The sequence below is a fragment of the Temnothorax curvispinosus genome, unplaced genomic scaffold (assembly GCF_003070985.1).
Source record: "Temnothorax curvispinosus isolate PA1 unplaced genomic scaffold, ASM307098v1 QBEX01016563.1, whole genome shotgun sequence".
NCBI classification, from domain to species: Eukaryota; Metazoa; Arthropoda; class Insecta; order Hymenoptera; family Formicidae; genus Temnothorax; species Temnothorax curvispinosus.
This window is the reverse complement of record NW_020226343.1, coordinates 12,501-26,966: the sequence shown is the minus strand read 5'-3', so window position 1 is coordinate 26,966 and position 14,466 is coordinate 12,501. Positions and strand designations below refer to the sequence as shown.

The following is a 14,466-nucleotide window of genomic DNA, read 5'->3' as shown; positions in this document are numbered from 1 at the left end:
CCGACTGGACAAAATTGGATCGCAAGGCTCGGCTCTTCATCATCAGCGCTCTCGAAACAAATATTGTTCGTCATGAGTTCAAGTCATGAGTTTTAATACCTCACACAAAGTGTGGTCTCGGTTGTCGGCGCTATTCGAGCTCAAGGACGCCACCACGAAGCAGTTAGCGTTACAGCGATTTTTCGACTACAGAATGCCGGAGGGTTCGACCATCGGTCAGCACGTTGCGCGAATCGAAGAAATGGCAAGGCAGCTCGCAGATCTCGGTGAAAAACAGAGCGACGCGTTGTTAGTTACGAAGACGTTGCACAGTCTGCCGCCGTAGTACTTGCACGCCATAGCGGCATGGGACTCGATGGCTGCCGAAAGCCAGACGATGACAAACCTCATCCCGCGTTTGCTCAAGTTCGAGGCATTGTCGGCTTCAATGTCAGGATTGTCAATCGACAACAATGCGGCGCCGGCGGCGCTGTATTATAAGAAGACCGGAAGTCAGCAAGCGAAGACGATAGCAAAGAAGAGCAACGGAAGCAAAAATTGAAGAACGAGAAAAAGCCGTTTAGTGGTGAGTGCTTCAATTGCGGCAAGACCGGCCATCGCAAGGCCGAGTGTCCAACGCTCAAATCGGATGGCGCGAGTGCAGGAGCATCGTCGATGGCTTTCACGAGTGATGACCTGTTGATGGTGTCTCAAGACGACAAAAATTTGGCTGATGTGTGGTTCGCGGATACCGGCGCGTCGCATCACATGACGCCTCGGCGTGAGTTGATCAAAGATTTCGTGGCGATTAACGATGACTCAGTACCAATCACGGTCGGTAACAAAGAGGTAGTGTACGCGCGCGGACGCGGAGTGATCGTCGCTGATTTCGATGTCGGTAACGAGACGATAACACACACACTCGCTAACGTGTTGTACGTCCCTGACTTGGGAAAGAACTTGTTCGGTATCGGCTCGTCGACGGATCGCGGGACGGTCGCGACATTCGGCAAATTCGAAATGACGCTCAAGAAAGGACATCGGATTCTCGCGACGGGTTATCAACCGGGAAGTGGCATTTATCGAATGAGAATGCGAGCGCTCTGGAGTGCGGAAGCCAACATCGCAAGCTCGAAAACGGTTCCGGCCAGCGTATGACACGAGCGGTTCGGACACACTAATTACCGAATGATAAACAAATTGATTCGAGGTAACGCTGTCACCGGTATGGAAGTTGCGTCGAATTCAAAGAGTGGAAGCGGCTCAGTGTGCAAAGGTTGCTTGTTGGGCAAAATGTCGCGGAAGCCATTCAAGGAGTCGACTAACCGAGCGAAGGAACCTGCCGAGCTCATTCATTATGACATCTGCGGCCCAATGTCGGTTGAAGGAATCGACAAGTCGAGGATGATGGCGGTTTTCGTCGACGACTATAGTAGTGCTGTCATCGTGTTCCCGATTCGACACAAGCCGGAAATCGTACAAAAAGTCGAAGAAGTCATCGCGTTTGCAAAGTCGCATGGTCACGTGGTAAAACGCCTACGGTCCGACAACGCAAAAGAGTTTCTGTCAGCGGAAATGAAGAAGGTGTACCAGAAGGACTGGATTCACCACGAGCACTCGACAGCGTATTGCCCGGAACAAAACGGTCGTGTGGAGCGACAAAATTGAACCATAATCGAGATGGCTCGATCAATGCTTGCAGCGGCGGAGGTGGCCAGAAGCTGTACGCACAGCCGCGCATATTCGGAATCGAGTACCGCTCGAGCGTCTAAACGGCAAAACGCCTTATGAGGCCTTTACCGGTAGGAAGCCAGACGTGTCACATCTGCGAATTTTCGGGAGTCAAGCGTTCATGCACATCGACAAGTCACAGCGACAGAAGCTCGACAACAAGAGCCGAGAGGTTGTCTTGGTCGGTTACACAATTGAGCAGAAGGCCTACCGCGTTTAAGAACGCGGCACGAACAGAGTTCACGTATCAAGAGATGTCATTATCGCCGAGTCGAAGCCTAAACTTATTGAAGCAATTTCGAGTGATATAGAGAAATTGGACGAGGACATCGAGGAGACGCCAACCAAGGTCGACGATAGCAGCGACGACAGTGAGTCGCAGGAAAGTTGCAGCAAGCCCGCGGGCAAACACAGTTCACGACCAGTGAGAGCGCACGAGCGCGTTCAAACTTGACAAATGACGCAAGATTTAGTTGCAAATCAGACAAGAAGCAAGTTTTTATTGTGCGCAATAATTGCATCGGCTCAGACAATGATGGTCGAGAAGATACCTGAGACAGTCGACGAGGCAAAGAAGTCGCCTAATGCGGAGCAGTGGAAGATGGCAATGGCCGAAGAGATCGCGTCACTCAAGAAGTATCAAACATGGGAGCTGGTCGAGCTTCCGAGAGATCGACGTGCGATCAAGAACAAATGGGTATTCCGAATGAAGACGAAGCCGGATGGGAGCGCTGACAGGTTCAAGGCGCGCTTAGTCATAAAGAGCTGCTCGCAGAAACCGGGCATCGACTATGAGGAAACATTCGCGCCTGTCGCTCGATTCGAATCAATTCGAGTTCAGTTCTCGGTGTCAGCGGTGAAAAATTTTGTCATTTGTCAGTTCAATGTCAAGACGGCTTTCCTTTATGGCGACCTCGACGAAGTTATCTACATGACGCAGCCAGAGGACTTTGATGACGGAAGTGCTCGCGTGTGTCGTTTACGTAAGAGCCTGTATAGTCTGAACCAAGCGCCGAGGCAGTGGTATGAGAAGTTCGACGACAAGCTAAAATCTTTCGGTTTGACACCAACGGACTACGACCCTTGTGTGTACACCAACGAAGATGGTTCGCTGCTGGTCGGTCTGTACGTGGATGATGGCCTGGCGGCCGGTCAGTCCGAGGATGATGTGATGGAATTGCTCGCAAAATTAAAAAGCGAGTTCGAGATAACGGATAGTGAGGCGAAGTGTTATCTCGGATTGGAGATTGACGCGATCAAAAATTGAAAACAATCCGCATTCATCAGTCAGCATACGCGCGCAACGTGTTACAGAAGTTTGGATTGGACGAGTCGAATCCAATCTTGACATCATCGGACATTCACATCGTCTTGCAGCGAAATAAAGATAAAGATGGAAATTGCTCGAACCGGCAGACGTACTATACCGTGAGATAATTGGCTCTCTTATGTACTTGGCTGTTGGAACGCGCCCCGATATTGCCTTTGCCGTGAGCAACTTCTCACAGTTCCTGTCGAACCCATCAGAGGCGCACTGGAAAGCAGCAAAGCGCGTGCTTTGCTATCTGCGAAGAACGGTTGAACTCGGAATTAAGTTCGCCGGCGGAGGTTCAAATGCGAATCAGCTGGTAGCATACTCAGATGCTGATTTGGCAACATGTGTCGACACGCGCAAATCGATTAGCGGTGTCGGGTTGATCCTGAATGGTGGACCTGTGATCTGGATGGCGCGGAAGCAGAGTATTGTGGCTACGTCGACTGCAGAGGCTGAGTACGTGGCTGTTCATGATGCAACGAAGGAGATCGTTTGGATTACTTAATACGCGGATTACTCGAGACGATCGGTGTTAAGCAAGAGTCACCGACGACACTCTTCTGTGATAATTCGGCGGCTAAAAGACTGATTACAAATCGCGTGTTTCTTCGTCGAACGAAACACATAGAAATTAAGTTCCATTATGTTCGGCACGCGTTCGAGAACGGTCAGATCGACATTCGTCATGTTGCGAGCAAAGACCAACTCGCGGACATCTTCACGAAGGCGCTGCCTCGTGAGTGGTTTGTCGCTAATCGAAATGCACTCAGAATAAAGTAAAGGTCACTCGCGAGTGGGAGTGTCGGGATTTTTTATGGTTGTTGCGCTCCTGACCTTACGTTATAGATAATCGTCGCCAGATGGTACCGACCCGGCAACAGCGGTTGTCTTTTGTCTCGTCGCTCGTCACGAGTCGCGCGTTGCGTATCAGTATAGTTTTGCGTTCGGCTTCGCATGCGTGCAAGCACGAATCATTTTTGTTACCATTCAATTAACCACGAATTTCACTTGCGTTACGAATTCTGCCACAAGTTTACGTGTGAAATCGAGGATAATAACGCGATTAATTTTCTGGACACAACTGTCATTAGAAATAGTGATATACTTTATTACCAATTAGTATCGGAAACCAACCTTTTTTGTGGTCGCTATATTAATTAATTATCTAATCACCCAGAAAACTACAAAAAAAACGTAATAACGGGTCTTGGATCGTGCGATTTTATTATCTGATCAAAGGTTTCATATCAGTATATTAAAATAAAAGAAATTCTTAGCAACAACAGTTACCCTGAATATTTTAGCAATAAATGTATTAATCGATGCTTGTAAAAGAAATCAAATACCGGGTGGCCACTCAGGATGGTAATAGTGCTAATGCCAATGACTTCAGAACAAATTTTATATCTATCCCTTACATAAAAGATTATAGTGATGGTATTCGTGCTATTTTAAGCAGTCGCGGGTTTGACGTCGCTTACACTGTTCCCAAGAAACTCAATAACATGTGACGTGACATTTGTCGCGTCCTCCGCCCAGACGGTAGCTCGGCCGAGGGGAAGGTCAGGGATGGCGCCTTGACTTAGGTCGAGGAAAAGCTACCTGCGTTAACTAACTTTTCTAGTTAAATTCCCTAGGGATGACAGGTGGTGCCGGAGCGTGGGATCACCGACCGAATGTAACGACGATAGTCGCGACGAGGAAGGAACGGGCGCTTGGAGGACGCACGGCGGAGTGGTCGGCCGACGGGCGGGCCACCGGGACCTGACGCTGGAAAAGCGCCGGAAATGTCTCGCACGGCGTAACACGGCCCCGCCGCAGCTTAACCACGACTGCAGCGCGGGTGGACGACCTGCACGCTTTACCCGACGACGCCCGGAGGGCCGAGCGGCGCCGCCACGGTCTGATCAGCCGAGCGGGAAACCGCGAGAGGCCCATGCACAACTAGCAGCCAAATCAAACGGGCCGCGGAAAAATGGCGGAAATCGTTTGCAACGTCGCGAACAGGGCGACACACACGACCAATCGACGGGGCGGAAGAACCGCGAGCTTGAGGGCGCACGTGCGGGGGCCCGGCGTGGTCCCGCCGAGCCGACTGCTCCTCACTGTCGATCTAGCCGCGGACGAGGAGCCACCCCTGGACGAGCGCCCCGACGCCGCCGAACAACAGCGAGCAGCCTAACTGTAAGATCTCCGCTCCGGTGCTGCCTAATAATGGAGGGCTCGATTTCGGTCGCGACCCGGCGCCAGTAAATGCGTATATCGAATAGATTACCGTGTGAATCGGCCTGATTACGTGTCGTATTTAGATACCGGCTCTCGCCGTTGTGGATGCCGGGAAGATTATCGCGGCTGTTTGTCGGGACCGCGGGCACGTGGCCGGCCGGGATCGTAGCCAGAAACATTTCTGAAAGCCCTACTCGAAAGCTTGCGTATGATCGGCAGTCAATTCGCGGTTATCGCCGTGCGTGTTTTGTGAATCGTGGACGAAAGCGTGCCGCGGGCGGTACGCTCCGGTGGATGTTGTACTTAGTGTTGCGTATTCGGGTATATTGTTGCGTGTCGTGTGCGGGAGTCCCGTGTGCGTGTCGGGAGGGACCGCGTCGAGAACCTCGTGGTGCATCGCGAGCCTCGCGGATATTTTGCGTCGCGTGCGCGGGCAAGTATCGTCGCACTTGCTCGAGGAAGAATCTCGCGAGCGCGCTATTACATGGCGCTGCATACTTGTGTCGCTCTATATACTGCACATTTAATTTTATTACTATTTCGACTTCTTATTATTTTTTACACTATATTTTACCAACACTGACATTATTATATTAAATTTTACTGACAACACACAAATCATGTAAGTCACTTAGATTTTTTACGTTTATATTTAAGCGATCGCAATGCAAAAATAAAATTCTTTCTGCCTAGTCTTCAGTTTCTAACTTACGGGTACAGTGTCACGAATTGCCTGTCGAATGCTTGTGTAAGAGTTCACCTGAAGAGGGTCCGAATTTGGACCGAGACGTTGTGATTTTCTGTGAATAAATATGCCAGTTATAGTCGATTGAAATTTGGTGATATTATTATATAATAAGATTATATAATAATAAAAGACAAACAGATTATATAACAATTATATAATATATATACTTGATAAACAGATATCGTTTATTGGTATCGTTTAATCATAATTTTCCCTAAAAGTGTTGTGACTTTTCGTATCTTTCTAATTTTCTTAATGCGCGATAAGCGATCAGAGCTGCGATTTTGTAAGGGTCGATTCAGACAGCCGTGCCGTACCCGTACCGTATCCGTATCGTTAACATTAGACAAGGATAGAGACAACATTAGACACAAGGCATGTTGGCACAAGAGGCAAGTTGGCAATGCGTTCTGTTTATGTATTTATAGCGAAAAAAAATAATGGAAAAGTTATCACAAAATATCTCTTTTATGACATAGGTACTTTTCCCAAAGTTTTATTTCTATCAAATAAGTATTACAATAGAAAAAGAGAAAACTGATTCAAGAGGTGGCAAATAAATTTTCGAGCGTTTCAAAAAATCATATTAATGTTCTTCAGCTTGAGAAGTAAATTAAAGTGACGTATCATTATAGTTAAAAGAAAAGTTTCTGTTACTATACGACATGTTATTTTGAGGAACAACAGTAATTTATCGTAATAAAATGACTGAAATTAAACGTATGTAGGGATGGGGTTATGTTGGCTCATATCAAGGCACGCTTACCTTGACTTGTTGTTACCGCGCGTGTGAGACCTGTGTGAGTATGTGATTTGCTACCTACAATGCTGATAGAAGCTAGATATACATTTATATTAATATTTTAATTGTTTTTCTGCAACAGCATTTTGCTATTCGATCATTACAAAATAACTTTAAAAGATACAATCTTTATCAAGAAGTACATATCTGTTACCCGTTTTGTGTTTCTATTACGTTTTCATTAATTTAACATCGACTTTTGTTACCCTATACTATGGGGGCAAGTTGGCTACAATGCAGCATGTTCGTATTTCACTTATTACAAACAAACTATACAGTATACAGGAGTGTTCCTGGCATGAAAATTTAGAGAAAGGTTCTCTCTATCATATTAGTACTGTTTAATCATGATAATTAGTTATTAAAAAATTCAAATGCCGAAATTGTGAAAACGGTATCAATAACGAGCCCCGGTCTTCCCTACATAAACGACAGCATAATGAGTTACAGACGAGAATCGCACTACAGTTAGACTAAAACTAGAATTAATTTATCTCTTTCTGAAAATGCATTCATAATAATAGAACTTTACGTACTTTGAATCTAAGTTCTCCAATTGGCGGTTTCGCATATGGTATTCCTCGAAAGGCAGTCTAGTAGTCACTGTAAACACCTTTTTCTACAATACCAATTCGTCATGGGTAGCGACTGTGTTTATACACGACTTGAAGGGTTTTGTTCGGGGTCGCTAGGGACGCGCAACAGTCGCTCTCAGCGAGTTAGAAGGAGAAGTGTCGACACACGGGTATACTCCCTTCTCCTTCTAACTCGCTGAAAGCAACTGTTGCGCGTCCCTAGCGGCCCCGAACAGAACCCTTCAAGTCGTGTATAAACACAGTCGTTACCCATGACAAATTAACTTTCCCTCGTGCACGCATATTTCGACTCTGCTGTTGTCCATGTTGGATACGCTGTAATACTGACGAGCGGACTGACAAACAGCGTATTTATTGATCTGTGTTGCGTAGATGTGTTTGTGAAAATATCAATAATTTCAAGAAACAAGTGAGATAAGTGAGAAGAGAATCGAGTATGTTGATAAAGTTTTATTTATAGCTTACGCCGATGGTTAATATTTTACGTAATGCACGTCAGCACATAAACATATGATGCACATAAACTTGCATTATCTGTTTGTTACATTTTCAAAAAAGGTAAAAAAAAGGCGCCAAGTACACGCAATGTATTTTGTAAATTTAAAAATCCAACTTAAGTGGTAGCTTTATTTCTTCTTCACAAAATTATGTTATCTAACTTAACTCAAGTGACATGTATTTCAAAAAAAGATGTGAAATCTTTAAATTAAATTTCGACAATTGCAAAGAAAATATGTATATTGCTTTGAAAAATAATTGTTGTGCAACTACTTTTAAAAAATAAAACCCAAGTGGTATCTATGTGTTTTTATTCAAGGGTCTTCCTATTCCAACCCAAGTGGTAATAGCTTCTCAATTCTCTTTAACAAATTTTTAATATTACAAAGAATCATTTTAATTACAAAGAATTAAAGAAGTAACAGTACAAAATAAAAATATTTAATTTAAAAAAAATAAATTTTTCTTGTAAAAAAACTTGGCGCTGCTAGACTTCAAAATTTAAACATTAAAATTTAAACATTAGTACTAAGATTTTTGATTGAATATAAAAACAATAAACATAATTTAGGGAAGAATGCGACAGGAATAAAAAAGCAGCGCCGTTTTTTTTACAAAAAAAACATTTTTTTACAAAAAAAAACATTTTTTTAAATTAAATATTTTTAATAATAAAATAGTAATTTTATTTTGTACTGTTACTTTTTTAATTCTTTGTAATTAAAATAATTCTTTGTAATATTAAAAATTTGTTAAAGAGAATTGAAAAGCTATTACCACTTGGGTTGGAATAGGAAGACCCTTGAATAGGAACACAAAGATACCACTTAGGTTTTATTTTTTTAAAGTAGTTGCACAACAATTATTTTTCAAAGCAATATACATACTCTTCGCAATTGGCGGAATTTAATTTAAAGATTTCACATCTTTTTTTGAAATACATGTCACTTGAGTTAAGTTAGGTAACATAATTTTATGAAGAAGAAATAAAGCTACCACTTGGGTTAGATTTTTGAATTTACAAAATTTACATTGCGTGTACTTGGCGCCTTTTTTTTACTTTTTTTGAAAAAGGTAATTTTGTACTGTTATGCCGGGATTACGATGAACTTTACGTAACGGGACGCGACGGAACGCGACTGGACGCGACGAAACGTAACGTGAACTTAAGGGGATCCTGCAGCCGTATGATTTACCGACATTATCGTTTTTCGATGGATCTTTTAATTGGCTTTACAGAATTGCAAGTTTTTGGTCTAGAATTAAAGTACGCACAAAAATCTAGGGCAGAAAACGCGATTTTATATCAAAAACGCCAAAAAATTAAAAATGTTACTTATTTGGGCACATACGCAGCTGTCACCTGACGACAATATTTGCTTAAAACAAAAATTCTGCAGTTTATACATACATAATTTTTATCATCTGCCCTTGGGAAAACATGTAGGAATAATATCGTGCAAGTAGAAGTAAGATTCAATGCGTACAAAAAAAGATCCATCGAAAAATTATTTTAGTAATGCAAATACGGATGCAAATGACAAGAAGAGCAGCAACAGTAGTTGCCGGATCTTGCGAGAGATGGCGAGCAATCGAAAAAAGGACAGATGTCATTTCGTTAGACAAAGACAGATATAGGGAAAACAAAATTAGAAAGGTTGACATTATCGACATCGAGGAAGTTCGCCAGTCACTGCAGGATCCCCTTAAGAAATTACGATCGCCGTAACGTGAAGCAGCGTGCATTTCAGAAATGATTTGACAGCTTGGTGTGAATAGAAGGTTATCGTAATTTCTTAAGTTCACATTAAGTTTGTTACGTCCCGTCGCGTTTCGTCGCGTCCAGTCGCGTTCCGTCGCGTCCCGTTACGTAAAGTTTATCGTAATCCCGGCATTAGAATAATTCACAGTAAATAATTGCGCGCAATACTCTTCTTATGTAGTCCTTTTAAAATAATTATTAAATAAAATGTTTATGTAATTTTGAAAAATTTTATAACCCTAGAGAGGTAATATGAATTTTCTCATACGTGAAAGGCCAAGCGGGGTAATAAATTACCCCAAACTTGTACCGCGTGTATAATGTTTCTATTTGTTGTTAGACAACTTTTTAATAGATAATTTTGTTTGTTTTTTAATAAAGAAAACGATAGTAGTCATCAATTTGCGGTAGTAAAAAAAAACAGTAAAATAATTTCGAAAAACAAGAAAAAAAACCAAAAATTGGGCTGAAATGACTATTTTTATAAAAAATTCTGTAGTTTTTCATAAAATTCACCGATTTTAAAAATTACAACGAATTTTAAAAGACGAATAAACAACCTTCAAGGGCCGATTTTTTCGTTTTTAAAAAAAAACATATTTTTTTGGACATCTGAAGTAGAGGAAATGATAAAAAACGGGGGGGAAAATCGCAAGAAAAGAAAAGTAAAACAGATTCTGTCGATTATTGTTTATTTAAAAGGTAGTCAAAAGTTATAAAAGTATATGGAAACAGTAAAATTAACTCCACAAAAACTTTACAAAGTTTTAATCAGTTGCTGTGCAAGAACAGCAAAAGTGAAATAATTGACCGAATCTTAAACAATTATATATGAAACAGGGGTAGAATTTTCCGGGGAATGCTATAAAGTGTATAATTTTTCATTACCGATTTTTACAAAAAATCTGAAATATACTTTACCGTGGTAAATTTCGAACGTAAACGGCCAAAGGGGGTAATACGTTACCCCAAACGATTTTCTTTTTCGGTTTTCAGCTGCTGCACGGATCTAACGCACTCGCTGAATGACCGAGGTCGACTGCCGGATGACTAAACTGAATTATGGTTAGGGTCTCGGTATGACAACTAACCTTCCTAAGGCAGGGGCGCAATTTGAATTTTGCGTGGGGCAACGTATTACCCCACATTACCTTTTTAGGGATAAATATAGATATATTTATAAAATACAATCAATTATACGTTCCCATGTCTCGTCCGTATAACATGACTTTAGACTGTTCAGAAAAATATATGTATATCATGAAATTAATTTTAAACTGAACAAATTACATCAGAGTCATTTTTCGGTAGGATTGAATATTTTTAAGATATTAACGTTTTAAAAAGTAGAGTTACAAAAAAAATTCAATTTCTTACAAAAATTATTATATACTCGTCTACAGACGATTCCGAGTCTCGACATCAAACTCGCGAAACTCATGTTCGACCGTTAGACGCCGTGCCGTCGTAAGCGGTGAGATCCCGACGACGGGCAAAGGCGCCGTACGGCAAACCGGGCTCGTGCGACGACCTGCCCGCGAGGGGACCGGCCGCCTAGTAAGTGTGTCACATTGTTTTGAGCCTTTCGACTCACGAGACTCCTAGAGATATCATTGCCACCTTTGACTAGAGAGGATACGGCCTTAGAGGCGTTCAGGCATAATCCCACGGATGGTAGCTTCGCATCACTGGCCGCTCGACCGAGTGCGTGAACCAAATGTCTGAACCTGCGGTTTCTCTCGTACTGAGCAGGATTACTATCGCAATGACTGGTCATCAGTAGGGTAAAACTAACCTGTCTCACGACGGTTGGAAATATGATGATCGAGGCCTAAACAAAAAAACACGTGTCTTGTCTTTTTCAGTATACCTTTCGGAAAAAGAATTATCAAAATTATTGGAGTAGATCAGGGTCAGAGCATGATGAAAATTCACGCCAGAATATTTCATATATACAGAGAGTAAAAATACTTATATTTGCGTTCCTCTTTTTCATTTTCATGTCCTCATATTTTAATCATTTCTTTATCTTCTTTCTTATGTTTTTGGCATTTTCAAGCTACGCTTCCTTCTAAAGACTTTTGTAAATTATTATTATGATTTAAAGAAAACCAGTCGCATATTGTAAAAATTTGATTGCTTAAAACTCATAATAAAATCATAACTTTTTAAACCTGACGGTCAAATAATAGTTTATCCATATTTCTAAAAAATTATATCTAAATCCAAAAAATGTTTTAAAATCCGTTTAATACTCAAAATTTCTTTACTTATAGTATTCTGTGCATACACTTATAATTTTTTCTAAAAAGAAATCCTCTTCTAAAAAGGAGATGTGAAGTTTATTGTTGCCGCTTTTCCGCGATGCCGATTGGTTCTCTTGCTGCGCTTACTTCATTTGCAGCTGTCATTGTATATTTTGACAGTTGTGTATAATAGGGTTAATAGTGAAATGTTAAAGATAAATAGCGCGCGCGTAGCGCGCGTCTGTAGTGTCTAGTACATATAAAAAATATAATGGTAAATATGCATATTAGGTCAAACCTCACCGATGACCTTGACCATGACATATGTTGTCAAGGTCACCCTCCTGAGTGACATTCAGAAGGTTTTAGCTGGCGGTCATTGTTTATTAAAAAGTTATTAACAAAAAAAGTTTAGAACATATAGCAGCTATTTTGAGTATTGGAAGGCATAAATGACTAATATATATGTCGAAATAGTTGACGCATACACTTTCCACGCGAAACGAGATGCCACATGGGTTCGTGACGCGCTTTACAAGCTCGTTTATATATATTATATGTAAAATATTTGAAAATTACGTACAAAACTTATTTGAATTATACATATATGTAATTTTTTATTATGTACACTTCTATATACTTATGTAATATACGCAAATGTATTAAAATAATATTTAAATAATTTAAAGCGAACATCTTGATGCGGCTCTGTGCCCTTTTATTATATATATTTGATTTCTAATCAATTGAGTTTATCACGATTATTAATATTTAAATAATTATCTTTTTCTTGAAATATATTTTTTAAATTAATAAACAATAAAACATTGTAATACTCGATTAAAAAAGAAAAGGAAAAAAAAAAGAAAAAGGAGGAGAAAGCAAAAAAGAGAATGTATGTAAGAAAAAATTAAGATTAAAATGATTATAATGTTATATGTACAGGAGTACTTATATGGTAAAAGTTTACAATAACTTACACAGCTCGGATTACTTTGACCTTGACATATGTTGTCAAGGACATAATACTGAGTAACTTTTCCTTGTAACTTAATCGGCGGTCGTTTTTTATTAAAAAGTTATTAACAAAAAAAAGTTTGGCGACCTCACCGATTTCAATGACCTTGATATACGTTGTCAAGGTCATGACCCCAAGTGACCTTCAGAAGGTTTTTAGCCGTTGCTTGTTATTCGTTAAAAAGTTATTAACAAAAAAAGTTTGGAAAATACGTAGGTTAGATATGACGCGCTTTACAAGTATTGAATTGTTTAAAGCGCGTCACTAATCTACATAGGTTAGATGACGCGCTTTAACAGTATTTAATTGTTTAAAGCGCGTCAACTAACCCATGCGTAAACTATTTCGGGGCTACCGCACCTTCCCCGAAAGCAGGGGGGATGTGGGTGAACCTCGGTTCGCGTGAAAAGTGTATGCGTAAACTATTTCGACATATATATTAGTCATTTATGCCTTCCAATACTCTAAATAGCTGCTATATTTTTCAAACTTTTTCTTTGTTTATAACTTTTTAATAAGCAGCGACCGCCGACTAAGTTATAAAGAAAAGTTACTCAGTATTATGTCCTTGACAACATATGTCAAGGTCAAAGTAATCCGAGCTGTCTAAGTTATTGTAAACTTTTACCGGAGTATATTAATATATACATGACATCATTAAATTAATATATTCTAGGACAGTAGAATGTTTACTTATCATTAAAATAGCGATAAAATTGATTAATTAAAAATAGTGATAAAATTAATTAATTAAAAATTGTTTTTTTTTCTGGCCAAATAAAATAAATTTTTGTAAACAACTACACTCTAGTTAAAGTACGAATAAAGTATTTATCAGTGATCCTCTTTTCATTGCATAAATATTTTAATTGTTTTTATTATTTATTACTTTGCACATAAAATTTATTTTGAGATATAATAGAGAATCATGTAATAGGAATAACATGTGATAACTGATAATACAAGCATGCGATAATACAATATGACAGATGTGCAATATTCTGCATTACTATGCAATATTATGTAGCATTATGTAATATTATACGATACAATATGTATCTTATTTTCTTAATTTTATTTCATTTCTTAATTTACTATTCATACAAATTTTTCGCGTCAATAAATTTTTTAATTTTACCTTTAATTTTAACGTTTCATACAAACAAATAGTATGTATTACAATATAAAAGTCTTCCTCTGTGAGGAAGCAATAGGAGTAGAAAAGACTGAAGAATATAATAAAACTAGATTTTTCGCCCGCGCTTCGCGCGGGCTCAAGATCTATTCCCCTCTCCCCAAACTCACTCATTAATTATAAGAGCACCTTTGATATTCTTTCTCCTCAAACTCTAACCTACATCTTCGAATTCTTTTTTGAAAAATACAAAATAATAGATAATATTATAGATGCAGATTAGCATATTGTCAAATATTTCAAAAAATGTAATACCTTATATTAAAATCTTTAAATTTTATTTTTGCTCGCGCCTCGCGCGTTTTCACCCTCCGTTTTGACCCGCCATTATTAACTCTCTTTCATTTTCT

The 14,466-nt window shown here is 40.0% G+C and overlaps 1 protein-coding gene across 1 annotated transcript; it reads left to right on the top strand.

The window, feature by feature from the left end:
• The first annotated feature begins 345 nt into the window (after positions 1–345).
• On the top strand, positions 346–1,137 carry LOC112466795. The gene is made up of 2 exons (XM_025035119.1): positions 346–471; positions 589–1,137. The coding sequence occupies exons 1-2, from the start codon at positions 346–348 to the stop codon at positions 1,135–1,137; spliced, it is 675 nt and encodes a 224-aa protein (XP_024890887.1).
• The last annotated feature ends 13,329 nt before the right edge of the window (positions 1,138–14,466 follow it).